The sequence below is a fragment of the Myotis daubentonii genome, chromosome 7, assembly GCF_963259705.1.
Source record: "Myotis daubentonii chromosome 7, mMyoDau2.1, whole genome shotgun sequence".
In the NCBI taxonomy this organism is placed as follows: Eukaryota; Metazoa; Chordata; class Mammalia; order Chiroptera; family Vespertilionidae; genus Myotis; species Myotis daubentonii.
In genome coordinates this window covers 35,350,911-35,378,358 of record NC_081846.1, presented here as the reverse complement: position 1 = coordinate 35,378,358, position 27,448 = coordinate 35,350,911, and the positions used below count along the sequence as shown (strand labels likewise).

At 50.6% G+C, this 27,448-nt stretch overlaps 1 protein-coding gene across 50 annotated transcripts in view; it reads right to left on the bottom strand.

Annotated features, from left to right (window-relative positions):
• LRRFIP1 (LRR binding FLII interacting protein 1) overlaps positions 1-27,448 on the bottom strand; it is a 114,955-nt gene that overhangs the window by 24,007 nt on the left and 63,500 nt on the right. For 10 of the 50 annotated variants that reach the window (XR_009453780.1, XR_009453781.1, XM_059703704.1 and 7 more), the window contains 12 exons: positions 26,591-26,638; positions 25,034-25,078; positions 24,377-24,427; positions 23,127-23,165; positions 19,329-19,388; positions 16,506-16,568; positions 13,862-13,939; positions 12,532-12,576; positions 11,367-11,432; positions 7,322-7,399; positions 902-937; positions 373-498 (listed from right to left, as the gene is read on the bottom strand). Coding sequence is in view for 48 of the 50 variants with exons in the window: in XM_059703704.1 (XP_059559687.1) it covers positions 373-498; positions 902-937; positions 7,322-7,399; positions 11,367-11,432; positions 12,532-12,576; positions 13,862-13,939; positions 16,506-16,568; positions 19,329-19,388; positions 23,127-23,165; positions 24,377-24,427; positions 25,034-25,078; positions 26,591-26,638 (735 nt within the window). In the remaining 2 variants the exon portion in view is untranslated. The remainder of the gene's footprint in view (positions 1-372; positions 499-901; positions 938-7,321; positions 7,400-11,366; positions 11,433-12,531; positions 12,577-13,861; positions 13,940-16,505; positions 16,569-19,328; positions 19,389-23,126; positions 23,166-24,376; positions 24,428-25,033; positions 25,079-26,590; positions 26,639-27,448) is intronic. The other 40 variants (XM_059703693.1, XM_059703700.1, XM_059703702.1 and 37 more) reach the window with 29 other exon arrangements.

The following is a 27,448-nucleotide window of genomic DNA, read 5'->3' as shown; positions in this document are numbered from 1 at the left end:
AGAAGAAAAAGCCACTCAAACAGCGTGGTGAGGTCTCCTGAAGGTGTGTGACACAGAAGGAACGGGCAGAGGTGTGCAGAGGGCAGGCGGAGTGGCCCAGCACCTCTGTGCAGCGTGGTGAGTGCTGGCACAGGTGTGCCCCAGAGCTGAGGGGGAGCCAAGGCCCGGGTGCAGGTGGGCCCTGCTAGCGTGGGGCAGACAGGGACGGCCGCCTGGGGCGACCAGGTCTGCGCTGGGTCTTGGTGTTACGAGAACACCTGTTTATGGAGGCAGAGGAGACAGGACCGAGAAGAAACATCTGGCACTTTAGGAATTAAGTCATTTTTCCCCTTGGAGACAGATTTGAATAAAGGGTCATTAATAGGGTTTTACCTTGATCTCCCTAATGGACGCCTCGGTGTCGATGGAGATGGAGGTGTCCCCGCTCCCCCTCCGGGAGGAGGTGCCACCCAGCGAGGCCAGTGTGGCTGCAGACAGGCCGGGCAGGTTACGAGACCCCTAGAGCATGGCAAGAATCAGACACGATTTTAGCCAAAACCCAAATTCCCTGCACGGGACCTTCACTGGAATTCAGTCTCCCACTTGGAACACCTTCCGTGGGCTTGCGGAAGCCAGTACAGACAGCTGCACACTGAGGGGCCCACGGTGCCGGGAACTGGCATTCACCCTACCATCCGTCACTGTTCCGAGGGTTTAACGCACAAACTGGAAGTGACCCCCGGGGACCCCTCCCCCAAGGCTGTGACGCTGGCTGGTGGCCCCCACACTGTCCTGTTCACTCACTGGTGAAGACCTTTATTAAAGGTCAAGCAACATATTTTCTTGTTAGTTTTACCCATACATTTTGGGACCCACTAGGTTCATTAATGACATAATATAAAGGCTTATAGAAATTCCTCACCTTCTCAGTGAAATCTTTTTCTGGTCTCTCTTCAACCTGGAGAGGAAAATGCACAAATATTAAACACAGGCTTTAAATGGATAATCGAGATGGAGGGTAAGATGATGATAAGATAACACAATAGTTCCCTTTGTAGTTTAAAAACCACTTTGCCCATGAGACCCTCTGATTTGCCTCTGCCAGGCGACACAGACACCGCCCACAGCGGCTCAGAGAGCCAGGCTTCTCAACTGTTACGGTTTCCACCGGAACGTCATGACGCCGAAACCACACAGCGATCGCAGGAAGGCCCACGGTGACGAGCTTGCTCAGGAACTCGGTTGAGCCCGTTTACTTTCCGATTCCTGCAGCTCGGTGTGCAGGTCTGTGTCCGCACAGGAGGGGACCGCACGCCCCACACCTGTCTACCCTCTGCAGCCACTGTGACTAGACAGCGAGAACACGGGGTCCTGGGGCTGGAAGGTGCAACCACGAGTGTTCACTTCCGCTCTCACTGAGCGTGGCCTCCGAAGCAAGAGAAAGCAGCGAGCCAGCTGTAACCGTTTCTTCTCCTCATGGGTGACCGGGTCAGTGTGAACCTTCTGGTTCAAACATCTGGAGGCGAGTGCTAGACGTGGGAGGCTGGTTGGGGGGCGCGGGAGAGGGGGGGGGCTGAAAGTACAGGAGACTTTGCCAGGTGAAAAGTGGGGCCCCAAGCATCTGCCTTTTCTCAGCTTTGCTGTTTGCATGTGGTTCCGAGGCCCGTCTTCTCCCTTCGGCAGGTAGGCGTCCCGGTGGGACGGGACGAGAGCAGCCACGCGGCTGCATGAACAGCGACCCGGCCACCCTTCGCCTCGAGAGGTCTCAGGGAAGGGGCCACGCTGACAATGGCACTTCTTCTTTCTCTGCTCAGTGTCCAACAAAAGAAACGTTTCTTTTCCTTTTTCCCTTTTTTGGTACACAGAGGGATCCTCTCCATAGCCCACTGGAAGGTCACAGAGGATGAGGAAACCCTGTGCTCAGCCGTCTCCAAACTCCCCGGGGAAAGCCGCCACTCATCATGCTTTCCCCGTCGTGTCTCCAGTCTGCCTCCGGAAGCTCAGAGCTTCTTTCATTCGAGGCCTGGGATCCACTGCGACGAACTGGTGAGGGCAGAGCACGCCTGCGCCAGTCAGCCTCATCGGTGACTGGGGACCCTCGGACCTCTGCATGCGTGCCTCATAGCCGGTCCAGACTCTGGGCTGAGACCTCCCCACGGAGCTGGGGCCCAGGCCATGCAGAGCGGCTCGTGAACACAGGAACTGTGACAGTGACGCTGTCCGTGGGGCAGCATTCGGGCGCAGGCGCTAAACACTGGTCAGGATGTCAAGGCAGCGACGCCCTGAAAACATGGCCACTTCCCGTCCTGTGTGCGCCCTGGGCCCACGCTGGGCAGCAGGCTCTCACTAGCCTGTCCCCCACCAAAAGGCTCACCACCTGCCACCTTCTCTCCTCCAAACCTGCACCTCAACTTGCTCTCTGAGAGGAGGATGCCTGAATGGACCAGTAAAATGACACAGCAAAGCGTGACAGCTAATCACCAATCAAGGGGGTGAACGAAACCTGACCACACGCTCGGTCTTCCCGAAAGGAGGCAATTCCAAACCAGTTCTCAGCTCAGAACGGCCAAGCTCGACAGACCCAAGTTCACCCCGGGGTCTGGCTCCCAGAGCACCTGTTGTCACCTGCCCGCCCGCACCTGGGCCTCTAGGAGGAACTCTGCTCTCCTCTGAGTCTCCTGAGTGTCCGAAGAGCAGGAGGGGAAACAAGAGCAGGGACCATGTCCCTCGGGCCGGCCTCACGCCCTGGGGTGGGGCTTCAGATCCTGGGGCTCCCTGTGCCAGAGCACTCTCCTGTGCCCACAGCCGGCTGTCCTCCAGAGACCAGGGCAAAACGGTGTCTCATGGGAGCTTTCCAGAACTCTCGCCCACAGGCGCCCTTTTCACTCAACTTGGCAGTTACATCCCATTATGGAGCTCTGACGTTCCAGCCGCGTGCCACACCACCTGTACGTGTAAGAGTGCACATCTAGAACTGTTATGTTTTCAGATGTGCGTGCCACCTCGGCCTGACTAGATATTCTGGGAATCGAGGTGGCCTCGATCGAGGGGGTTCTATATCACCACCCTGCACCCCAGTTCTGAGCTGTGATGACTTTAGCCCTTCAGGGGTGGGTCTTCTCTCCACTTGGGAATAACATTACTGAAAATTTCAAAAGACTGATGAATTTCAGAGGAAAGGCGGGGGTGGGTGTGTGGGTGGGCAGGGATTAATTAGGGAACTTATACGCATACATGGACAGAGACAATAGAGTGGTGAAGGCCTGGGAGGGGCGGCGGCAGGGTGGAGGTCAATGGGAAAAACAAAGGGGACATCTGTAATACTTTCAACAATAAAGAAAAACATTTCAAATAACCAAGGGGAAGCTAACTGTCAAGCACCTGGTTTGCTGGAAATCAATTCATTAAACCAGCTGGGCCCAAGGCCTTCAATCCCCCAAATAAAGCTAATTTGCAGAACAAACAATAATGAGATGAAAATAAAAAGAGTAACTCAACTCTTAGTGGAAGAAGGAGGCCCCATTTAATAGACCGTCAAGCTATCTGGAGAAGCCCGCTGCTGCTTAGCTTCGTGGTTAAGTGGTAGCTTTTCTGACTGGTCATCAGCCATAGATAAAGATTGTTAAGCTAAGTGAAGCCCCAGAAATCCTACGTTCACCTACAAAGGTATCTGTCCCTATAAAAGGACTCCACATTTTATTTTTTTAGTATTTCTTGCGAGAAAGATAAGAAAGAATACACACAGAGCAAAAGTATTGGTCACATGGTGACTTTAGGCCAGCTTTGCTCTGCGTCATTTCGCCTGTACCCAAAACGCAAATATTGTGTTTGTAACTCGCCAAAGAGCAAATGAGGAAGAAAAAAAAAAACCCTAAAATCATAGTTTTCTCTTTAATTTTAAAACAAGTTTAAAAAAGTTTTAAAAAAGCCTTTGCTCTGAAATAGGTAATGGACTCAGAATGTGAACACTGCTGTTTTTAATAGAGATCATGTAGAAAAATGACGCTCTCAAGGAAAGTTATAGCCAATCTATGCCTAACTGTTGCTGCCAATCTCTATTCTACATATTAGAGTACATGTGTTCTGTCTGCTTTCTGAGTGACAAGGGACAGGTGGTGTTTGCCCGCCTTCCTGAGACACTAGCAAGTACCTGGAGCCCCCGGGAAATGGACAGAGCAGCATGAAGCTGTTGCAGTGCCCTGGGCTCCCACTAGATGGCAGTGCGCCAAGCTGTCAGGCCGCTGCACCCACTTTAATAAAGCAGTCCCTTCCTTTCTCCCCCAAACAACGTAACCCAGATGGTGTGTTTAATTTTGACACAAAGCACAGCAGTTTATCTCTGGAAATAATATACAAGGAGTCAAAACAGAGGAACAGCGTGGTGGCTGCTGCCCAGGGGGATGAACGGAACCCGACGACATGGTGTGGACGTGAGCAGTGAGACCAGGGACAGGCCCGGCCACACCTGCATGGACGTCTGCGGACACCAGGGTCCTCATTTGTGGAAGGGCGACAGCGGCCACATATCTTGCAGCCTACTGCATTCATGACTTTCATTTCCTGAGCGATACTAAACACTGTAGGTCAGTGTGGCCACCTCATAGTAACAGGTTTAGGAATGACGTACAGGATTTCAGCCACAATTGGGTGCATACAAAAACAGCTGTTACAAATCTACTAGAAAGAGTCACTTCTAAAAATACTTCTGTGAAATTTTAAATTATGGCAACTCTTCCTTTGAAAAACAAATGCTGAAAGCAGTACATTAAATATTTAACTCCAGCCTTCTAGCATCCTATAAATGAGTTTACTATGCAGACTCACTTAACCACAGCGTCTGGTGAGGTGTAAAATTTCAGGGTCTCCATACACCATCTGGCCTGCCTACCTCCCTAGACACAGAGTACAGTCTGTGGGCACAGAGAGACCCCAGCACAGGCACAGGGGCCAGGCACAAAGGACTTTTCCTCACGGTGTCCCCAAACTACCTCCCCCCAGCCAGCACCCCGACCCTGAATGGGCAACGGGGTCACAGAAACAATGTCACTGCACAGTCCCTCTCAACTGGTGGCCCAGCCGTGAGTTTTGGAACTGGCGGAAGGGGCCAGTGCAGTCTGAAGTCTCCTCAGCTAGACCCTCAGTTAAAAGGAGAGATTTAGAACGGTGAGGGCCCTCCACCCATTGTGCTTCGTTCCCTGATGGCACTTGCAGAAAAAGCTGCGACCCCACCCACAGCTCCCAAGGTTGGGGACCTCACTGGGCCTCAGTTGCAGGGACACCCAGCTCTGGTCACCAGACCCTGGGGACACCAGGCACATTTCACGCTCCCCTCTGCTTATGGGCATCCACTAAACCCGTGATATGGGAGTAAATTTGTCACAATTTAGAAGCTTCTGACAAAGAAATCTGTATCTGATTTCAGTCTCTTCAGTCTGACTAGGTTGAGCCTGTTATATTCTGTGGCATCATCATGATGCCTGATAAACCTGAATGTCAGATAATCACAGGTTTTACAATGCCGTGTGCTCAGGGGCCAGGGCCCTTTGCAAGTGGAGCCGCAGACTTCGCTGGTCAACTGTGACTCCTTCTTTCCAAAAGGAGGATGGGCTTGTCATTAACTTCCATGGAGAATGTTTCTTCCGAGGAGCTGGAAGGTTTCACAGAGGTGAGTTGATGTGTGAAAACCCAGGGAAGAGCCGAGCTAGGAGGAGGCTCGCCCTGGGGGCCGGCAGGTGTGCTGGCTTCAGTCAGCAGGAATTTGAGTTCGAAAATAGTGCCCTTTGGTCATTTTGCAACATCCGTAAGCAGCAGCTTTGCCAGATTTTAAAAACGGAAGTTACATGATCTTGAACAGCTGAGGATCTCGCTCTTCCTGCCCGCTGGGTGCTGGCGAGTGATGAGCACCTGGCCTGGAGGGGTGTCCTTACCGCCCGGCCCAGTGCGTTCAGGACGCGGCTTCTCCTGGTCCCCTCACGCCTGGTCTCCAGGATGGGTGGGAGGCTCCAGTGGCGGTGAGGGTGGGCGGGCAGGTGACACGGGCGCAGAGGTGGTGCCTGCAGCCCACGCTGGGGACATCTTCTGTTCTAACACCCACCGCCTTGACCCATCTGCTGTTTTCTCACCCCTGCTGGGTAATGGTGGAGAGGGACATTTCTCCACTACCAGGAACACACCAGAGCAAGCCCAGAGGTGACTGGCATGGAGGCAGGACCCAGGGAGGGAGCACCAAGGCCGCCCACCCACCCCATTCAGCAATATGAGCCCAGTCTTCAGGGGTCCCTTTGCCTGCTTCCCCAGAAGCAGCTGACAACTGCATTTGGTAGGGACCCTCGTGACTTTAAAAGACTGCATCTAATTTAAAGAACATACAAGCCACCAGTGCTCGTGGCCACGTGTGCCACGGAGAGCTCAGCTCCAGGCCTCTTCTCGGACTGCCAGGAGCACGGCCTACACTTCGGGCAGGAGCACGGCCTGCCTGAGTCCAGAACCACACTCGAGCGTCTCCATGATGGAGGAGTGGAGAAAACAGACCCACGCTGCCCAGCTTTCTTTCCTGTGTCCAGGATTTACTGTGGCCCCGCTCCTGCTCACTGAGCACCCCTCCTCTGGTCACGGCCAGCCTCCCCCATTCCCAGGAGTCTCCGGGCAAAACCACCCTATAAATCCCTTACTGTTCAAAGAATGTGTAGCAGCCACATACAAAGCATCCAATGAGGTGAAAGTGCCGAATGTTCCAAAGACTCAGGGAAACTCAAAGGATGGGGACTAGATAGTAGGGCCCCTTATTTTCCGAAGCAAAACACAGGTCATTCCATGCCGAGTGACCAACAGCAGTGCATCCTGTGGTTTCGCACACACTGAAGAGGTTGAGACCCCGGGGGTGGCGGGGTGGCGGGGACCGAGCACAGCTAGGGATGCCGCGGACTGTCAGGCCCACACCGCGTGGAAAAACCGCCCGGGTCGAACAAGTAACATGTCAAACAGAATGCTAAGTCAATCCCTCCAGTTTTCAAATCATAAAAAACAACACACTGATGCACATGACTACACTCCCCCCCACTGTTCAAAGCTCCCTCTTCCCAGTAAGATCCACCTCCCAGCCCCGCTGTTTAAGCAGCCCTCACCCGGTCCTTTAGAAACTCTGCAATGCAATTCCGGGATCACCAAATAGTAATACTCCAAACTGGGTAGCGCCCCGCCCTGCCCCCTCACTTGTGTTTGTACTTAGACATAACAGATTAAGGAGAGGCCTTGCTACTTTCTCCTGCGTCCAGGCTTGTGGAGGCGGACAGAGGACAGACAGGTGAGGAGGGAGAGAGGCAGCAGACAGAGGCACACTCACCACTGGGCTGGCCCGCGCCGAGCTGGCTCTGGAAGAGGCGCGGGAGCTGGAGTTGAGGTGGCCGCTGTGCTCCGAGGGCTGTGTGCACAGCCCGGTGGGCCGCAGGCAGGCAGAGAGAAAGGGACAGGTTAGCAGAGATGCATGGAGGATAGAGACCCCATCCGGGGCTGTTAGCTGAGAGGCAGCCCCGTGCAATGCAGAGGAGAGGTGAGCATGGAGCAGGCTTCCCACTGAGCGAATGCCCACTAAGAGTGAAAACATTCGTCATCACGTCAGAAGAACACAGAACGCTTGGTTAGTAAGGAGGAAGTGACACAAAGCCCCTGTGGACGTGGCGTGGAGTCGCGCCTGGTGGGTGCAGAGGGCCGCCTCACTGCTGTGGAAAGGACGTCTGAGAACGTGAGCCGCCTCCCAGCCCCGCACGGAGCACGGAGAGCAGACAAGGCCCCGGGCTGGGCAAGGGGAATGCTGGCTTCTCTACCCTCTTCCCAAGTGGAAGCACAGTAAGAGTTCAGGTTCAGACAAGAGACAGGCATCGATCTGCCTGTCCCCGACCTAAACCCTCTCCCGGGAAAGGAAAACGCCAGCAGCTTATCTGGAGGCCACACCCTCTCAACTTCGATTTGTGGTCACGTCTGTCCTCATCCTAGATACGTTTCATGTTTCCTTCCTGCTGTTGTTTTCAAATTCTTACTTTCCTCTCGAGCACGGCAGGGTGGGATCACAGGCGTCCAGCAGGCTTGGCCCGGCCAGAGGAGCAGCCCTGCGGGGGGCGCTTCCCGACACAGACACAGGGCACCCACCGGGACACCCGCAGGCGTTACCCCACGCACATTACAGGGGCCAGAGCGCTGGAGTGCTCGCCATTGCCATCCTAAACACCAGCTCTTCATGGGCCTGTTTTCCCAGCAGAGGTGATTCCCTGAGCGTGAGGACGGCATTGATCTCATTCTAAGTCCCAGGGACCAGGTAAGGCCTGGCATACAGTGTGCACTCAGAAAATACTTGTTGAATGAAAAATTTCATTTGGTCACACACGCACACACACACACACACACACACACACACTCACTCACAGGCAAGACGGTGTCTCAGGTGCACCGACAATGGTATGTAAGAGCCATGGCCATACGGGACATACGAGAAATGTACCGCATCACTAGCCTCCTCTTGTAGCTTTACTGTGCAAAATAAAAGAAAATACCTAACTGCACCTTAAGGCAGAAGACGTCGCCTTTGGGTTTGCAGATATGAGAGAGGAGACTTCCTCCGGCAGACAAGTCCTGCTAGTTCCTGTCACCCGCATCCTGGTTCAGGGTGCAGAGATAAGGCAGAGTGTTCTGAGCTTACTGCCAGCCCAAGCCGCCCCAACTCCTAGGCAGAAACTGTCGCTATGGTCCGCATGCCGCCCGAAGCTGCCTTTGTTTGGGAGTTAGTGTGATGCACAAGGGGCTGAGGGAAGTTGGAAAGATCTGAGTTCCAGTCCAGACTCCATCTGCTGGTGGCCATGAGACTCTGGAAAAGTGACTCAGTCTGTCATCTGTGATGGGAAGTGAGGACCCGGACCACACCAGGCACGAGGGCTAAGGGAGGACGCACGGTGGGCGTTTCCCCGCCTGCCTCTCACTCTTCTGCTAGAAAGACCGCCCACAGTTCCTGATCGCTGCCCCCTGCCCGGCGTGTCAGACAACCGAGAGCCACTTCACACACAGCCACACCACAGCCAGTCCTTCCTGCACCACGCACACAGCTTAGTAATGGCAAGGGAGGCGTAAAGCAGCAAGGTTTTCAAGCAAAACAGCTCTACTTTCCAGAACCAGTCATTCAATCTCATGCTAATGAAGTCACTTAGCTGTAAACACTTCTTGTGGTGGAGGCTAGCCTTGGGAGAATGGAGGCGAGAGGGGTCCTCCTAGAGCAAGGCTGTCCCGGGCAGGCTGGGGGCAGCCTGGGCTCTGAGGTCGCTCTCGGGGTTCTGGAGAGGGTGGACCCCAAGCTTGCTCACAAGATGTGTGTATTTATCAGTGGCCACAGCTACTCTCTGGGCAGAGAGCCTCGGGGAGCTCTGCCAAGCCCCACCCTGAAAGGGGCCCCCTGTCCGCGTGGAGAGGGACCGTGAGGCTGGTGAGACGGGGTGGGAGGTGGGAGCTCTCGAACCTTCCTCCCACTCGGCCAGCTGGTTTGCTGCTGGGAACAGAGCTGACGCCCCAAGATCTCTTCCGAGAAGTCTGACCCCAGGGTTCAACTTATTCAATTGAAGAAACAAACGCGTGCTGAGCTCCTCGCGCGTGGGAAGGCCCTATTCAGCCGGGAAAGAATTTCTTCTTATTCTCTGATTTGTCTGCATGCTGGGATACCAGGGACACGCGGCCCTATTTTAGGGACGAGAAGGCCTTTCATTTCCTTCACTCCAGGAAAGCCGCTCCCGCCCCGAGTCCTACCGGAGGGCGGGACGTACAGGAGCTACTGCCTCTGAGGGCCAAGGTCAGCTACTCCAGAAAAGTCCAGCCACAGAGGCGGCATTTAAAGAGAATCTATGGCACACGTCCCACCAGACACCAGAAGTTCTACTTGGGCCACAGGAAACGTAGCTCTTGGGGAAGTCTCGTTCTCTTAAAGAATGAGTATGCTGTCTCTTCTGATAAAAGAAAGTCATTTAGTGGCACTTATCCATCACATATGACCTAAAGCTGTTTCACCCATGAGCTTTATGAACTTCGTAATGGCCTACACAAATACCTAAGAACTGTGAAAAGCGGCTCTACAACATGAAAAATGTTATGCAACATAAAATGATAAATGCCTAATTAGATGTCAACGAAAACTAATGCGATGTTAGTTAATTATTAGATATAATATTCATAAAAATCACATTCTAAAGAAAACTGTAGCCGAAACCGGTTTGGCTCAGTGGATAGAGCATCAGCCTGCAGGCTGAAAGGTCCCAGGTTCGATTCCGGTCAAGGGCATGTACCTGGGTTGCGGGCACATCCCCAGTGGGAGATGTGCAGGAGGCAGCTGATCGATGTTTCTCTCTCATCGATGTTTCTAACTCTCTATCTCTCTCCCTTCCTCTCTGTAAAAAATCAATAAAATACATTTTTTTAAAAAAACTGTAGATGTTACTGGTTACTTTGTAAGAATCTCTGAATATTCATGATGATTGGAGAAATAGAAAAAATCATAAAATTGGATTATGTAACTAATTTATGAAGTAGCCAATCATTTTGGAAAGCAAAATTAGAAAAACACTTTCAAGTATTTCTTAGGAAACCATTCTATTGCCCGTGGGGCGCGGTGCATTTTTATGGGACTTGTATTTCTTAGGAAGCCATTTTATTGCACGTGGGGCGTGGTGCATTTTTATGGGACTTTGTGGGGGTGCCCTGGGATGCAGAACTGCTGACCATGGGGAGGGCTGGTTAGGGCTGATGCTCCGTTTCCACTGGTCTGTGGGAGGGGCTCATTAGCTCCGCTTCCCGGGACTGACTGTTCATTTCTCTATTTGCTCACCTCCATCACCCACTCATTCACTCACCCAGTTTTTTCATTCAACAAGCATTTCATGTACAACTACCACACCTTTACTGAAATACCATTTCCAATCCTTTGAAGTGGGGGGAAGGCAAAATAAAATGAGGAAATGGCATACGTGTAATGTTCTGAGTCTTTGAATGTGTTCATCATCCTCGATGATCCAGAGGTGGAAATAACCGGTGGCCTGTCTGAGTCTCCTTTTCCTCCTCCTAAGACCAACCCCTTCACTACTTACGTACTGTCTGCCTGTGGCAGGGAAAGAGCTGATGAAACTCAGCCCGGGTCAGTCTCCTCCCTGTGACTGCAATGAGTGAGGACACGGAACTAACGCCCACAGGCTTCGTGATTCCCATCATCCATGCCCCTTCGTCCATGGGAAATTGGGACGAGACAGTCCTTCCTCCCTGTGACCTAGGCCAGTTATCCCCGGGGCTGAACGGTGCCGGGCGAGCCACCCAGGTCATGCAGCAGACGGGAGGAAGCTCTGGGAGCACAGACAGCGCCTTACAGCATAGGAACCAGAGGCGCTTCCTCGCCGAGGCCCACCGAGACTGCCGTCCCCGAACACAGACGCCTGTGGAAAACAGACTGTCAGGACAGGGCGCCTTCCTCTCTCCCGGCGCCCAGAAAACTCCGCAACACAAGCCGAGGCAGACCGGCACATGCCGGGGGCGCATCCTGAAAGACACTGAGAGGGAAGGCATGCAGGGAGGGCTCAAAGCTACCGTCCCAGGGCAAGTGCTGGGGAGCAGGGCAGGGATGTGCAAAATCCAAGGGAGAGACGTTTAGCTGCTGCTGACACCAGCAGGTTCTTTCAATCTATGACTCTGAAAAAGACGCCTCGCTGAGTGAAAACCTGTGAGCCCAGATTTAGCTGAGCAGATCATTCAAATATCCCGACTTTCGTCACGGCATCCTTGTACCCGGCATTTAGAAAATGACTCTAATATGAAGTGGCTTTGGAACAAAATAGGACATTGATTGCAGTTTGATTTTTATAATTATTTAAAATGTGTGAACTAGAAAACAGAATATCTGATTAACATGAAAATCCCATGTAATGAAACACCGAGGGTAACAGGAGTTTACAATAGCGTGACTGGCCATGTCAGCCTTTGCCCAGCTCAAAGGGCCTCCCATTTCCCGTTTCCCCTGACACAGCTGGTTTGCTCAGCCAGTGACGTGTCTAATTCACAAGTGTGCAATCTGGTGGAGATTCAGAAAGTTATTAACCACTCAGCATAGCCACTTTGAATATTTAAGTTTCCCACTCACATAAGTACCTTGTATTTAAAACTGGAAATTTCCAAGGTAATACAGCACACAACGGATTAATACCTGCTAATGTTACACCAAAGCAATAAAAAACCGCCTTTCTTTCTGCCAATGAATTGAGTAAACGTTGCCTTGCTCCATTCCTGCCCAGCAAGGCTAGACAAACACTGCCTTCCTGGGGACGGAAGCCGGGTGACGGTTACTGTCAGCTGTGGGGAGAATAAAGCCCAGATCTGGCCAAAGGTGGCAGACACCATGCAGGTGTGAGCGCCATGTCACCGGCAGGTCATCCCAGCAGGGCTGCTGACAGATGCAGGTGTGCGGGGTGGGGCGTGCACGCGCAGTGGGGGCACGACGGGGCGGGCAGAGGGGCCTGGAGGGGGGGCGAGCACACGCACCCGGGAACTCCCCGCTGGCCGGGCAGCGCTGTACAGACAGGAGGGCTGGAGGATGGAAGTAAACGGCAGGTTTTAAAAGTCTTGACAAAAAGGGCAACACATCCCAAGCCAGGTAATCAGATACTTTCGGTTAGCACGGCAGCCAAAGTGTTGTGCAACAGTTAGAAGAAGTCGATGTTTTCAGTGTATTTGATAGATACAAACGCAAGTTTACAGGAAAGAGAAATGCAAGATGATTGTTAACTTTAAAACCCTATACTTCCCCAGCATCTTTGAAATATGACTATTTTCTTGTCATTTCTTTCCAGGTATTCCTGGAAGAAGGTGTGAGGGGATGAGGCAGAATGGTGACAAGGTAAACAACACCCACAAGAGCAACCAAACCCGCAGTCAAACCCCAGGTTAAGAAAGCACGGAGGAGTGTTAATCCACACACGTCCACGCAGGGAGAGGGAGCGGCAGTGCACTTATTTCTAGCAGAGGGTGCCGGGAGCAGCCTTCACGACACACAAGGAGCTGTCGGCCTGCGGCTGCTGGCCAGCCAGAGCCCTGCAGGGTGTGCTGGGACGTGAAGGCTGGTGTGGCCGCAGACTGAGCCCCAGAATAGCATCGTGACTCATTTCCAGGCACAGGCCATGGAAAGCCCACAGCACAGGGCCACCGGGCCAGTCCTGGAATGTGCATGACCAGGGATGAGTCACTCAGCGACGCGGGGGACAGGACAATACAAGGAGAGGACAATTCAGCCTCCATGACTGGGTCCCTACTTGGAGCTCCGACAGGGCCTCCTGGTGTGAGCGCCACAGGGCCTCCCTGCAGCTCACAGGCCCAGCACCCGCTGGCCTGCAGGCGGGCCCGTGCAAACAGGAAGCCAGGGGAGCGTGAGCCAAAGAAACAGGGCTGTCCCCCCTCCTCAGAGACGGAGGAGGCCGATCATGCCCCAAAGCCTTCCAAATTGCTTCCTGGACACACCAACCAGAGAAAAATATTTTTTAAGAAAACAAATGAAACCCCAAATGGGGAACAATTGCTGGAAGAGGAGGAGGGACCCAAGAGACCAATTTGGGGGCCCTGAGCTTTTGAAAAGACCCATTCGCTAGAGCCTCCTTCTTCCTAAACCCCCCTTTTCTATATAAGGTCTGAAGTTATGTGCGATAATGCTTTCAACAGTTGAGAAAAGTCTTAGCAAGTCAGTGAATGGAAACCACTGCTGGGCTCTGCTCCTGGGAGTTCATGTGGGAGAGGGTGAGTGTCCACACATTCACTCAGTCGTGGATGACACACAGGGAAGGAGGAGGAGGAAGCAGGGACGTGAGAAGGGGAGACAGACCCGGCTTCCACTCTGGGCGAACAGGACCTGGGGCGCAAGGCCACCGCGGGGAAGGCCGAGGTCAGAGCAGGACGGCCCCTGCAATCAGAGAACACAGCGGAGGGGACGAGGCTGCGGCTTCGTTTCATCCCAAAGGCACAACGCATTGTACATTCACACAAAACCACCTTTTACAACCAAATCGGTAACGGGCATGCACTGCCGGGGGCGGGAGACAGAAGGACGATCAGAAGGAAATAAAGACGGTCCCGTTAACTGACGAACTACGGTGGGGACCACACCAGGACTTCCGAATCTGCACACAGGCAAAACCAGATCTCACTATTTTTCATCAGCAGCAAGACCACGGGGGCGTTGAACGTCTTTGTAATTGGAGTTCTGATTTTTAAAGTTTGGTGGGAAAAAGCTCAAAACGAAGAATTTGTGGAGATATCAACCTTTATTTTCTGTAGCGGAACATTTCATTGGAAATGGTCTTTGGCGTGGTCTCCTGGGTATTCGCACAAAGCAGGCATCCACAACTCACAGCAGACACGGCCAAGTCAGCGCTGTAATTCTGAGACCAAGGGTCTAGACCAGTGGTTCTCAACCTTCCTAATGCCGCGACCCTTTAATACAGTTCCTCATGTTGTGGTGACCCCCAATTTCATTGTTACAAATCGAACATAATTAAAGCATAGTGATTAATCACAAAAACAATATGTAATTATATGTGTTTTCCGATGGTCTTAGGCGGCCCCTGTGAAAGGGTCGTTCGACCCCCAAAGGGGTCGCAACCCAGAGGTTGAGAACCACTGGTCTAGAGAATATTGCTGGGGGATACTACTCTATAAATTAACAATTTCCCCAAATAAAATGTTTTACCCAAACGAAAGGACCCTGGGAGAGGAAGTTCGTTGCTCCGTTTCTGTGCTCCAACCAGACAAGAACAGGGCCGCCCCTGAATGTGGAGTGGTTCCATTCAGGTAGCTGGGTGGCACCTTAAGATGCCCGTCACCCCTTCAAGGCCCATAACTTGTGCCTGCCCCCCTACACCTTGAATAAGAGGCACCAAAACGACCTGAGCAGGCAAGTGGAATTCTGGGCTAGACAGGAAGAAACTGAACTGCCTGCTATTTGGTGCAAATGGTGAGACTTGCTCCAGGCGCTGAAAGCACAGGGCCCACGTCGCCACGTGGGAGAAAGTGCCTCCGGACACTGCACGGTCCAGTGCGGGGTTTGCTCCGACGTGAACAGCGGGAGATGTTCCTTAGAGAAGTCTTCAGTGCTACATGCTGCACTGACAGCTTCCTGTTATTAGATTTAAGTAAAATTCAAAAGCCCAGCAACGGGTGGGGAGATGCTGAGGGCGGGCGAGTAACGGGTGTCGGGCAGCGTGATGGTGGGACACATACGACGAGCCTTATGCTTCCAAAAGGCCAGCTCTCATTGTGACTTCACCCCGGGGATGTGGTTCTTCTCTTACATGAATGTGAGTGAGTCAGACACATGCTGAGCTGTGGTGAATAATTCACTGGTGGGCACTGGGTCTCTACCACCATCTTCTATTGGAGAGCAAGCATCTCCGCTTGGAGAGTGAGCAGCAAGTTTTCTGAGGGACAAAGTGCTCTTTGTAATAGCAACAATTCCCCGGAGTTAAGAAAATGCACATAATACCCACAAAACTCTTAAAGTGTTAAACCTCATCAATAGTTTAACACTCAATGAGGTGTTAAAACCCACCCGTATTTTGCTGCTTACAGCTCACTCAAAACTCTTGGGGGAAGAAAGGTACAGAGGCCCGGAGTGAGGCTGGAAGGCAGCGGTGGGCGTTTGGAAAGTGAGAGAGCAAGTGATGGGGCTGCCAGCAATGTCCCGGCCCCCCACCCCCGCACCAGAGGCAAAAGCAGGAAGCAGGAGGGGACCAGGCATGACAGAGGCGAGGAGACAGACTCCTGGGGCTCTACCTGGTTACTTTCCGCTTATTCTATCTCCCCCCGTCCCCTCTGTTTACACCTGAAGGTGAGCACACATCTTAGTTATGACACTTCCTGGCAAGATGAGTTTCTCCCCATCACCCGCTGCACAGGGGTATCGGGCAGGTGGGCCTGTTTTCTGTTCAGGACGTGAACGCTAACATTTGTGATCCTCCTTCCTACACGAGCTCTGTGTTTGCTGTGAACACGAACCTGACTTAGGACAAGCAAGCCTCACCTCCCAGGGCCCTTAAACTATTGAGGACTATTTGCCTATCAAAACGGATGCACATCCGTGGGAAGGCACTCTGCTGTGTAGACTTGTGGATTTGGATTTGATTTTCTTGCCACCAAGTTTGCATGCACCCTAACACTAATTCTGTTTCCGGGGACTTTCGAGGAGAGACGTTCAAGCTTTCTTATTTTTTGTTTCCTTCTGATTAATTCTAACTACCAAACAGCCACATAAATACTTCCTTCCATTGTACCCAGCTGACCAGCACAATTCATCTGAATTAAACATATCATACTAATTACTGCTCAACAACCGACTTTACAATCCACCCAAATGAAAATCTGTAAAGAAGATGTTAAAAGAGAAAAGAGCGGAATTCACACACACGAGGTTGCATGCTACAGAACCTGTCGTTTCTGGAGAGAGGATGTGAAAGATTTAAATGGAAACGAACCAACTTCTCCTCTCTGGATGAGGACACAGTAGAGGATCTGCCGTCACCGCTGTAGGTGGAGTTCTGGGCACCAAAGAAGACATTGTAAGTGATGCACAGTTCCTTACCTTCATCCCCAAAGCCCGTCTGTCCCAGTCAAAGGCAAACACAGAGCACACAACCACACCACATCAGCCCTCCATCAGAGGGAGGACAGAGACCTGCTGCCCTCCCGCAGAAATTCTTGGCCACTAGCAGTGGTTCTCAACCTTCCTAATGCCGCGACCCTTTAATACAATTCCTCATGTTGTGGTGACCCCCAACCATAAAATCATTTTCGTTGCTCCTTCATAACTGTAATGTTGCTACTGTTATGAATCATAATGTAAATATCTGATATGCAGGATGGTCTTAGGCGACCCCTGTGAAAGGGTCGTTATACCGCCAAAGGGATCGCAACCCACAGGTTGAGAACCGCTGCACTAGAGGCTCTGAGCTATCTATCGTTCACGTTCCAGTGTTGACGTCTCCGTGATGCCCTGCAGTGTAACTATTATTGTTTTTCACAATTTCCCACCTCTAGTATTATTTGTAATTCCTTACTAAATCTTATGATGGACCATCTGTCACCTGCTATCTAAACTTACAGTATTACATACCTTCTTAGCTACCTAAAACTCCATGGATGCAAATTCTGCAATCTTCCTTCAGGCCAGAGCCCTGAGGGCTCCCGCTCAGCTGGAGAAAGCCACCCCTTCCATCTGTGAACCACTATCCACAGAAAGCAACTGGCCTACAGCTGTCATTGTGGTTTTATGGGATATACACTCTAAAAACTCCCGAAACCAACCCAGAATTTAGATGGGGACGCGACTGTAAATGCTACAAATGCAGGCATGAGGTGGGGATCAAAACCATCAAGCGGTCCCCCTATGGAAACTGAGTTCCCTGTAGAATGTTTCTAAACTCCTACCTTCAGCCTGGTCATTTACTCCTTCCCACACTGATATTCTCCACATCTAAAAGCTTCCCAACCCACCCAGCCTTTCTCTAAGCCAGGGGTCCTCAAACTTTTTAAACAGGGGGCCAGTTCACTGTCCCTCAGACCGCTGGAGGGCCGGACTATAGTTTAAAAAAAAACTATGAACAAATTCCTATGCACACTGCACATATCCTATTTTGAAGTAAAAAAACAAAACGGGAACAAATACAATATTTGTATTTGCATGTGGCCCGCGGGCCGTAGTTTGAGGACCCCTGCTCTAAGCTCACCCTCAGTGTGTGTGTGTGGGGGGGGGGGGGGGAGGTGTTCTGCCCCAGATCTGCCCAGCCATGCTGCTTGCTGCATTAGATGTAGGTTATTGGTTCTTCAATCATCATACTTCTTAATTACTTATTAAATCAGTTTTATATCCAATTTTACTCTGCGGTGCACAGTTTTACAATCAAGTTCTTTTGTATTTCTAGAGGCATTACTTACATCTTAATAACACATAAAGCAGACTTTTATCCCAACAACATAAAAACCAGAGATTAAAATATTTGGCTGTATTTGTAGAACACGGAGCCTGATGTCCCCTTGTCCTGTCACAAAACGTGGCAACCACACGTGTGGGATGTTCTAGAGAAGAAGGTGATATTGGCCTGAAGTTACTAAAGAGCTTCTACAGCAATTTCCAACTCTCAACGATAAGACTTCGTGATCAAGGAAGGTGAACCGATGCACTGAGAGTGAAAAGCTGCAAACTAGTCAATACAGCCCCAACGGGCAGACTGGGGCCCTCAGAGACCCTGTGGCTCTTGTCCTGAGGGCCAGCTGGGCACAGGCTGCAGGACACGATGGTGGACCACGTGCTCTGTCCTAGAGTGAACAGAAACGTAAAGAAACACGTAGCAGGCTGGAGGAAGGCCACAGGAGCTCTGTGCAAAGAGCGCGTAAGTAGGAAGGCAGCCTGTAGCGAGAGGATGCTTTTCTTAGCCTGGAAGGAGAAAAGCGGACAAGAGACAGAGTATATGCAATCCCTAACAGGCAGGAGGGAAACCTGATCAGCCGTTTCAGAAAGCTAAGGTGGGGCTGGGTGACCCCTCTGAAACCTGACCACAGAACTTAAGTCTACTTATGACATAGCTTAATATAATTAAGATAAATTTAAAGAAATACTAGGTTCCACAACTAGTAAAAGAAAGTGAAGCAAACATTAATTACAGGAAGAGTTTACATAATATAATGTACGACAGATCTGCAGCAGGGCATGAAACGATTAAAAATGTAGGCAATTTAGCCTTTTGAAATCCAGAGACCTCCCTGATAAGTGCCCAGGCCTCCCCGGCTCCTCTCCCGCACTCCTGCTTGGTCATCAACCCTTCCACCCCCTCCCCCACCCAGGATGACTCCCTTCTGCTTCCAACCCTGCACCGTGAGCATTCCAACGCTGGTATCCAGGAAAACACAGGCTCTGCCCATCTTTAAAATTATAACTAGAAACGTGGAAGGGTGGAAATGTCAAATTTCAATATATTTGAAAGCTGAACATACATAATATATACATACGGGGCCATAAAATAATGAAAGAGCTAATCTTTAGTTCTAGACCTTTTAAACCTAGGGATTCTTATCAATATGAATCTCTTACGCTACCACTTAGAATGTCAGAAGACTAACATTCTGAGAATGTTTCCTAGTTGAAAAACATTAGCTCTCATTCTGTCATGTGCTGGGGGGGGGGGGGGGGGGAAGAGAACCGGTGTAACACAGAAACAAAAGCAGCTAGATTGAGCAATATTTTTTAAAAGCTTCGCAGCAACCTGTTTGAATTCTGTGCCATGCAAATGTACTGTACTAACCCTGCCAGATCTTCTGCTCAGGGGCTGTGATCCGTATAACTCTCCATCATAACCATTTGTCTGTTTCAATGAAGAAAAGAAGAAAGTGACATCAGCACACAAATGAAGGCAGATTATAGACAGATACAGATCAGCAAGGAAGAACCAACCAGGTGTAAGGGGAGCGGGTGAATGAGAGCCCAGGGCAGCCTCCGCCTCCCATCTGCTCCTCTGCACCCCAGGAAAGTCCACTCAGTGTCCCGTGTAACTACAGGGCATCTGAGCCTTAAGGCAAAGTCCCTCCTATGGAAGAGGCCCATGGGCCTGGGCGCAGTAGCTCTCGGGCAGTTTCTTCTCGTTCCCAGTCTGATGGCCGTGCTGCGGAAATCCCAGCGCACAAGAAGCCTGCCTGCCAGGCAAGGGGGCGGGTCATGTTTCGGCCCGAGCCAGTCAGTGTTCAGTTCTGGGTTCGGGGTTAGTCCCTGATAATCGTGGCCCATTATGACATTTTATTCAGAACATTCAGATACAGCTTCTATTCAATCTACGATGAAGTGTAAAAGTTCGTCATGGAAAAACAGTAGGATACATCCTCTATCCTCTACATTCGTTTTTCATGCATCCAGTCTTCCTACTCCCCCCCCACTCCAAAAATAAAATCTGAGGACATATTTCATAATTTGTCCTCCAGGAAAATGAGAACGATCAAGTTCATTATTGCCCGCCACTTCTCTTCTCTGCTCCCAGTTCAAGTTCCCCTGACCCAACGCGCTGGGCTGTCTAAGCTGCGCTCATTCATCTACGAGGACGTGTCTGCTGATTAACAGCTGTCAAGTGACAAAGACATACCAGCTCTTGTGACAGAGAAAGGAGGGGCAGGGCACAGAGCAGGCAAGAAAGGCGGGAGATACCAGGGGTCAGGGACACAAGTCCAAATTCCAAACAGAAGCTCTGTCACGTGACCTTAAGTTATTGAATCCTGGACGCCCTCTCCCTGGGCTGCAGAGTTGTGCACAGTAACGTATACTTTCCAGGGCCACCGTGAGGATCAGATCTGATTAAAACGGGAGGGGAGGCGTTCGCCCATATTTTGCAGCCACGACATTAATGCAGAATAAGTAAACGAATTTCCGGACAGATTATAAATCCAGATTCACGGAACCTTGACTATAAAATTATGTATTTACTTCTGATACGACTAAAAAAAACCCCAACAACAGACCAACTTGAAGTTTCTAGATCAGAGTTTGTAGAAATCCCTCAGCATTCAATTTGAAAACTCTGGGGGAAATATTAAAATTTCTGAAATAAGTTTAACAGAAAAAATATTTAGAGATGGGCAGGAATTTTACTCAGTCTCATTTCTTCTCTCAACTAACAAAGAGTATGTGATCCAGAAACCCGTGTCAGGGACTTGAATATTTCAGACCTCAGGCGCATTCTCCTGCTATCTGTTTAAAAGCTAGTTTCTGGAAAAAATGTAACCATGAAGGCTAACATGGATCCACTTCGGGTAACCTTTACTGTACTATCATGAGTGAGGAATAAAAACGGTTCACATATAAACACGGCATCCCCGCTGCTGCTGAGGAAGCGCGGGCTGCTGCAGGCAAGTCTTCCTTTTGGTCTCATTCTCTAAGGCCAGCAGCACGGAGCAGAGGGTGGGTGGGGGCCGGGCAGTGGTCCTCTCTCACCCATCACCCTTTTTCTTTCGGCCTTTCATGACCACTCAGGGAACTCTTACTTTGAGGGCTTTGGGGAACACTCACCCTTTTCTGGTGGAAGAGAATTCTGTCATGGGGGATATAGTCCTAGGACAGATTCCGAAATCTATGGGCTCTTAACCACACCTCTATAGTGACAGGCACTTGGACCTTCTGAGAGACACCAGCTATGCTCCTCCAGATGGTTTTGTGTGTTGTCTGTTGGTGGGTGGGGCTGCTTTATGTGCTGTGGTAGGGTCAAGAGAGCTGAAAATCAGAATAAGACGTCCACAGACAGAACTTCCTTAAGTCAGACCTCTGATGTGCAACCAGTCTATTCTACGGAATCGTTTCCCGCACTCTGGGCTGTGCAGGCCACCTGCACTGCGGTCACCTGGGCTGCCTCTGAGGACCGTGGGCCCCGGCCCAGGAAATCAGAACCCAGGGGCCTGGGAACATGCATTTTGATGAGCTCCTCGGGGTGAGTCTTACATGCAGAGACATGGGGACACACTGCTATCAGAGAGGGCACTGGGCATGCAGAGGTTAGCATTTTCTAAAAGAGGAGAAGACACAAAAATTAATGCTTCACCAGAACCCATCGCTCTAACTCGTGACTCGTGATTAGTCAGGAAGCGCACAATCACCGCTCAGCGCTCGCAAAGCACCCGCGAACTTCCACCCGCAAACGTCACACTTGCCCACGCGACTCAACTGCCAGCTTTTCTGATGAACAATGTGAGATTATTATTCTAATGAGGCAAAAGACGGCTCGCCTTCAAGGGCATGAGAGATGAGGAACAAAAGAAGAAAGGCAAAATCAAAACTCCTGCGTGCACTCCCCGATGCCCGGAACTTGGTTGTAAAAAGGAGTGAAAAGGAAAATGAGAGTGAGCGCCAGAAGGTGTCCCTGACTGTCACCAACACATACACGCTTCCGCGCCTCTGGGCCGGGCCCCAAAAGGAATTCATTTTCAGTTGGAAAAAGGCTAAAAATCTAGAAACGTGTCACCAATACATTTAATAACTTAAAGAATAGAAAGGTGGCGAGAATGGTGGGGTCACAGAAAAGCTCTCGACGCCAGTGTCACTGTGGAAGGCGGCCCAGGAGACGCTGGGAAGAGCGCTTTTTCAGTCTAATGAGGTGCTTCTCACCTCCCACTGTCCACAGCAGGCCCCAGTGGCTGGACCTCGAGGCTGGGCTGGACCGAGCATCTCCTCGACAACCCACCCCCGGAGTTCTCCTGCCCTTACGTGGAGACAGCAGCCCCACTAGGAGGCTCCAGGGATCCAGGGTGCTAGGTGGGTGGATGGCATTATCAACTTAAAAATAAAAATACCTATTTTTAAACACAGATATTTGCTAAATAATTTGGAAATGCAATAGAATGAATAAAGCACAAATGCTTCTAAAAAAGTTCCCAAAGGGAAGGGTGTGCGACCTGCTCTCAGGACCGTAGTACCGAGCCACGTTCATGCCCAGCGCACTTTCTGGTGAGATGGGATTTTCTTCCGTGTGGTTCACGCTTATGGGCTTCGGAAAGCAGACAGCACAGAAACTCCTGGAGAGACGTAAGAGGATACTTTTGAATTTGAACCAAAAGCCTTCTTTTTGTTGCTGGGACTGGGGTCTTTCTGGCAAAGGAGCCCAGTTTTATGTTTAATTTGAATGGATACAGATTAGAAAACAATGGACTTTATGAGATAAAATGATCTTAAATTTAATATTTTAAAGGAACTACAGTTCTTGATCTGATTTGAGTTCCTTGAAGGCAAGACATCATCTTTTCCCTTGGGATTCAGAGCTGCTGGCACAGTGTGTGGCAAACAGCTGGTGCTCAAACAGTGTGTGCATGCCAGTCTGGGCCCAGAGCCCGACCAGGTGGGTCAGAGGGTGCCCAGGAGGCTCCAGGGAGAAGACCAAGCACTCTGGTCTGCACCCGCCTCTGGCCCACGGCCCCCAGGTAGAGACTGGTGGGTGGCATGTGTGTCTTTTCTGACAAAGATGCACTAGGCTTTTCAGACAAACACCCATGAAGTTAGTGAGGACACCGCTGGTTATTATCTGTCACACGACACCATTAGGATCACACGGCAAGTCACCCCAACATCTCACCCAGCTGTAGGGACCCCCAGACTCCAGGTCAGGCTGCGACTGCCAGAGTAAGGATGGACCAGGAAAATGGCAGAAAAGAGAGGTGCCAAGAACCAGTTAAAAACCAAGACAGACGTAACAAAAACAGAAAACAGGCAATACTGGACATCTTAACAAAATTGTATTTTTATCATGCTTTCTAGGAGCTCATGTATTTGCAAAAGGAATTACGTTAGGGTGATAGCTACCACAAATCCCATAACGTTAAAGAGAACTTCCACGGCAGATGTTGCTATAATTCCTAAAATCTGAAGCAGTTAGAGTAATTTTAACTCCTCCTCTAAAATCTGCCTCTGGCACCTGCAAAGAAATGAAACAGTGTAGCCCCTTCACAATTTACTGTTAGAACAGCAGAATCAAAGGCATTTTTAGTGCCCTACAAGAAGTCTAGGCGTGACATTGATTTGGTTGCCATGGTGACTTAAAACAAGCCTTCTGCTCTCTGCGGTCCTTAAGTCACACATGGTGGCTGCATGGAGCCCTATGACCACCAGCAGTGAGGGGCAGTTTCAGTCCTTTGGTAAAGTAAACTGGCAAATTAATTCAATGCCTTAAAAACAGTTTCCCTACTTCACTTCCCAAAGCACACAACTTTTTCAAATGTAATTATGAATATTTTTGGAAAGTTCAAGGAAAATATGTTGTTGTGTTTATCAGCCACTAAGCGACTGTGATGAAGAGATTTCACCAAGTCGAGGAAAGGAGCGTTTCCTGGAGGCGAGCAGACGCAGCCCCCGGGGTCCAGGCGGCCCCACTTCCCACCAGGCGGCCTCCGCAGAAACACCACTAAGAAAGACTTCCACCGACAGTTACTGAACCTGAGATTCAGATGCGGCCGGGAGCGTGTGTGCAAATAGCACACGACTGGCAGCCTGCTCCTTCGCCTTTATCCCACCAGCCACGCCCAGCCAACTTCACCAGGATGTGGCAGTTTTGTGATGTGGACAGACATACAAAAACACGGTGACCTCCACTCTTGGAGAAAGGCACAGCCCAGGTGCCTATGCTTATGCCCCTCACTGCTGGTGTAATCTTTCTACAGCAACCAGGAGACACCCGCCATTGCATAGATCTTAAATAAGTGCCTTGTCAGTTGGATAGTGACTACAAGACTACAAGGGGTAATGAGCAGGACGTGTGAATGCAGGGGTGAAAAGCGAAGGACTTGGACATAAATGAACCATGCAGACGCAAGCATTCAGGTTACTGACCCTCAGGCTTCCGCGACTACCCACTGACACGCGCTCATCTTCATCAGAAGCCTAGTAAGAGAAAGGATGAAATAGGCATGAAGTGACAATGCAACACAAAGCAGCCCACGCCAGCTCTCGATCGGAGGCGGCTGGCCGGACACCACAGCAGTGGGGCCGACTGGCAGCCTCCAAAAAGCTCTCGCCCTGAGCTGAGGTCCAAGCCAGCTCGGGCTTTGTGCGCCTCTGTTTATAGCAGGCTGTTTCCAGATAATACGGCTTTCGATTAATTTTATTAAAGTGCTGTTATTTACTTCACCGGAGTCTACAACGACGTAGCCTCGATGCACATTATTTTGTGAAATGTTCGTGGGTATTCGATAGCAAAAGAAGCATTAAAACTGTTATGAATATAGTAATACTTAGAAATGTCTCAAACACTCTCCCCTCCCCAAAGTTAGGTCAAAATGCTAAAAGCTGAGTTCATTGTCTTTGTTTAGGTAATAACATCAGTATTAACTTCTTTAATAAACATCATTGAGATAATGTATATATACTATATACTATATATATATATATATATATATATATATATGTTTTTAGTGATATATATATCACTAAAAATACAAATTAGATTTCCATCCTAACGCCTGAGTAGTGAATGAATGCAGTACTAACCGAGGTGTTCCTTCTGGATCTGCGTGAGCAGCGCTCACTGTCTTCCTGCCAAAGGAGGAGAGAGCGTGAGGTTAGAGACGGACACAGGGAGGCCCTGACAGTCCAGCTGTGCCTCCGCACAGTATTCCTGATATAAATGGCACACGTTTCCTTTGCCTTTGCTTAGAGGCTTCACTTAAATTGCCGGCGAGAAATGTTTTCTTCCAAAGGGGGGTACTGAACTCGTGAATAATTGGCATATTTCATCTTGGCTTTCAAAACAAGTGTGTGGTGGAGGGGAAGCCGAGCCTTAATTTTTTTCTAACCTCTAAAGTCTGGTCCATGTCAACCCACCCACTTTTTTTCCTTACATTCAGAGCCTTGCTCTCCTCCCCTTGGGGGTCAGAAGAGAAACCATGTCCGTGAAAGAGCCATAAGGACGCACGCTCTCTGGTGTACTGTGTGCGTTCCCAGATGCAGTTTCCACACCGGGAAGCCGGCACGGAGCTGCTCACAACGATAACTAGCAGCCTTTCTCTTCCTCGGTGGCACAGAAACCAACGACCCCTTTCAGGGGTGCCCTGAGATTGGCTACAAGGACATCTGCCTGTGCCACACAAGCCTAAAACGATGGCTCACACATTGTGAAGGTTGTAGTTCACCATTTTTTAAACAGTGGAAGTGTGTGCTCCTTATATTTCCAGAAGTGCCTTTCGTATTTTATGCAGGCACCTGCGATGTTAGGAAGAAATTTTACGTTTCCTTAGATTATTTTATGTATCAGGGATATTTAGCAGGACATTTCCACACTGGCCAGATTCTCAAGTGCTAAAGGTATGTGACAATGACCAGGAGGCTGGTGACAAGGACAGGAGGAGGGGGCACACTCAGGTGCATGGATGAATGATGGGAGAAGCCATGTCCTCTCGGGACCATGGGCAGCACCCAGTGGGCGGTGGGCCACCCACACCCTCCTGGGAGGGTCCTAAGGACAGGGTAGGGGCGAGCTAGTTCTCAACTGACATAGGAGCATAGAGAAGCTGTTCTAGGAAATGGTGAGAAGGTACAGGAATGTTTTCGCCAGAGAATAGGGGTTTCAGTGGGAATATCGGGTGGGGTGGGGGCGGGGCAAACATAGAAGGCAGGTAAAGGTTGGAATGAGGGTAACCACCAGCCGACGACAATAGTGAGAGAAGGAAATGGAGCATAATGTGGCCTCTGGGTTCCAACCAGAGCCCAGGATGGAAATGGGTGAGTCCTCATGCCTGGGACACACGCCTGGCCCAAGTGTCCTAGTGGACAGCACTCTGCCCCAGGAGGCCAGGGGGGCGTGGACCTCCACAAACACTGGCCTGGACACTCCAGGAGTCAGCTGCACAGACCAGACCAAAGGCCTGGCTAGGGACCTCCTACCCAGGCCTCCGCCGGGAGGTAAACTACCAGGCCAGACGCAAGAGGAATGGCAGGAACCTCTGGGGATTAAATTATGATGCAACAGGAATCTATTTATGTAATTAAACTGAGTAACAATCAAATTATAAACCATGCAAGTTTCTTAAAATCGTATCCAAGGCCTACCATCCACTGCTCGATGTCACCCCATTTCGTGTACAGCCCGTAATATTTCTACGGACAGAAAGGAAAGACAATTAGGCGAGAAGGGAAATGGTAAATGCAAAGGGAGCTGTGTGACATGCATTCCCAAGCTGCTGCCCAGGCCACACGGTGCGGGGAACACGCCAAGACAAAGCAGTGAGGCAGTGGAGCCGGGACACACCCCGCCCACCCGCTCCCACCTGCAAGCCCAGGGAGCCAGGACGATGCATTCCTGGGGCCCAGGGGGCCTAGAGACCAGGATGGACACCGAGCCACAGCACATGGAGCCCCCATGCTGGTTCCGAGGGCTCTCCGCCTCAGAAATGTAGCAGCAAGGGGGCAACTACGATTGCCCCCCGATTTCTGGCGCACTTGTTCCTGCTCTCTGATACCCCTGCTGAACTTACAAACTTTGGGCATCTTTACAGCTATGGAGGGGGAGGCCTTTGTACAGGGAACAAATAATGTTTGCAAGTTATGTTCTGATTTTCTGTAGCGAATGCCTCCATGTTTCCACCTGGCTTGTCTAAACTACGGCGGTCGGTCCAAGTTAGAAAAGCAGATTCAGACCGGCTGTCCCTGTTACTAAACACAACAATTCCAAAGGCAGGGGGACCCCAGGTACAGTTCAAAGAACGGGGTTTTACTCTTCTCTTTGCCCTGAATTTCCAGAGAAAATCAAGGACCAACCAACCACACCTCTGTAACGTCGATGTGATTTTCCGCTTCACACAGTAAAACCTTCTCATCAGAAGGGTAAACAATAGGTGTGAGGAGTAAAACGAATTGTTGGGTTATTTTACAGGGACCGCCCCCCGATGCTGCTGCAGTGGGTTCAGT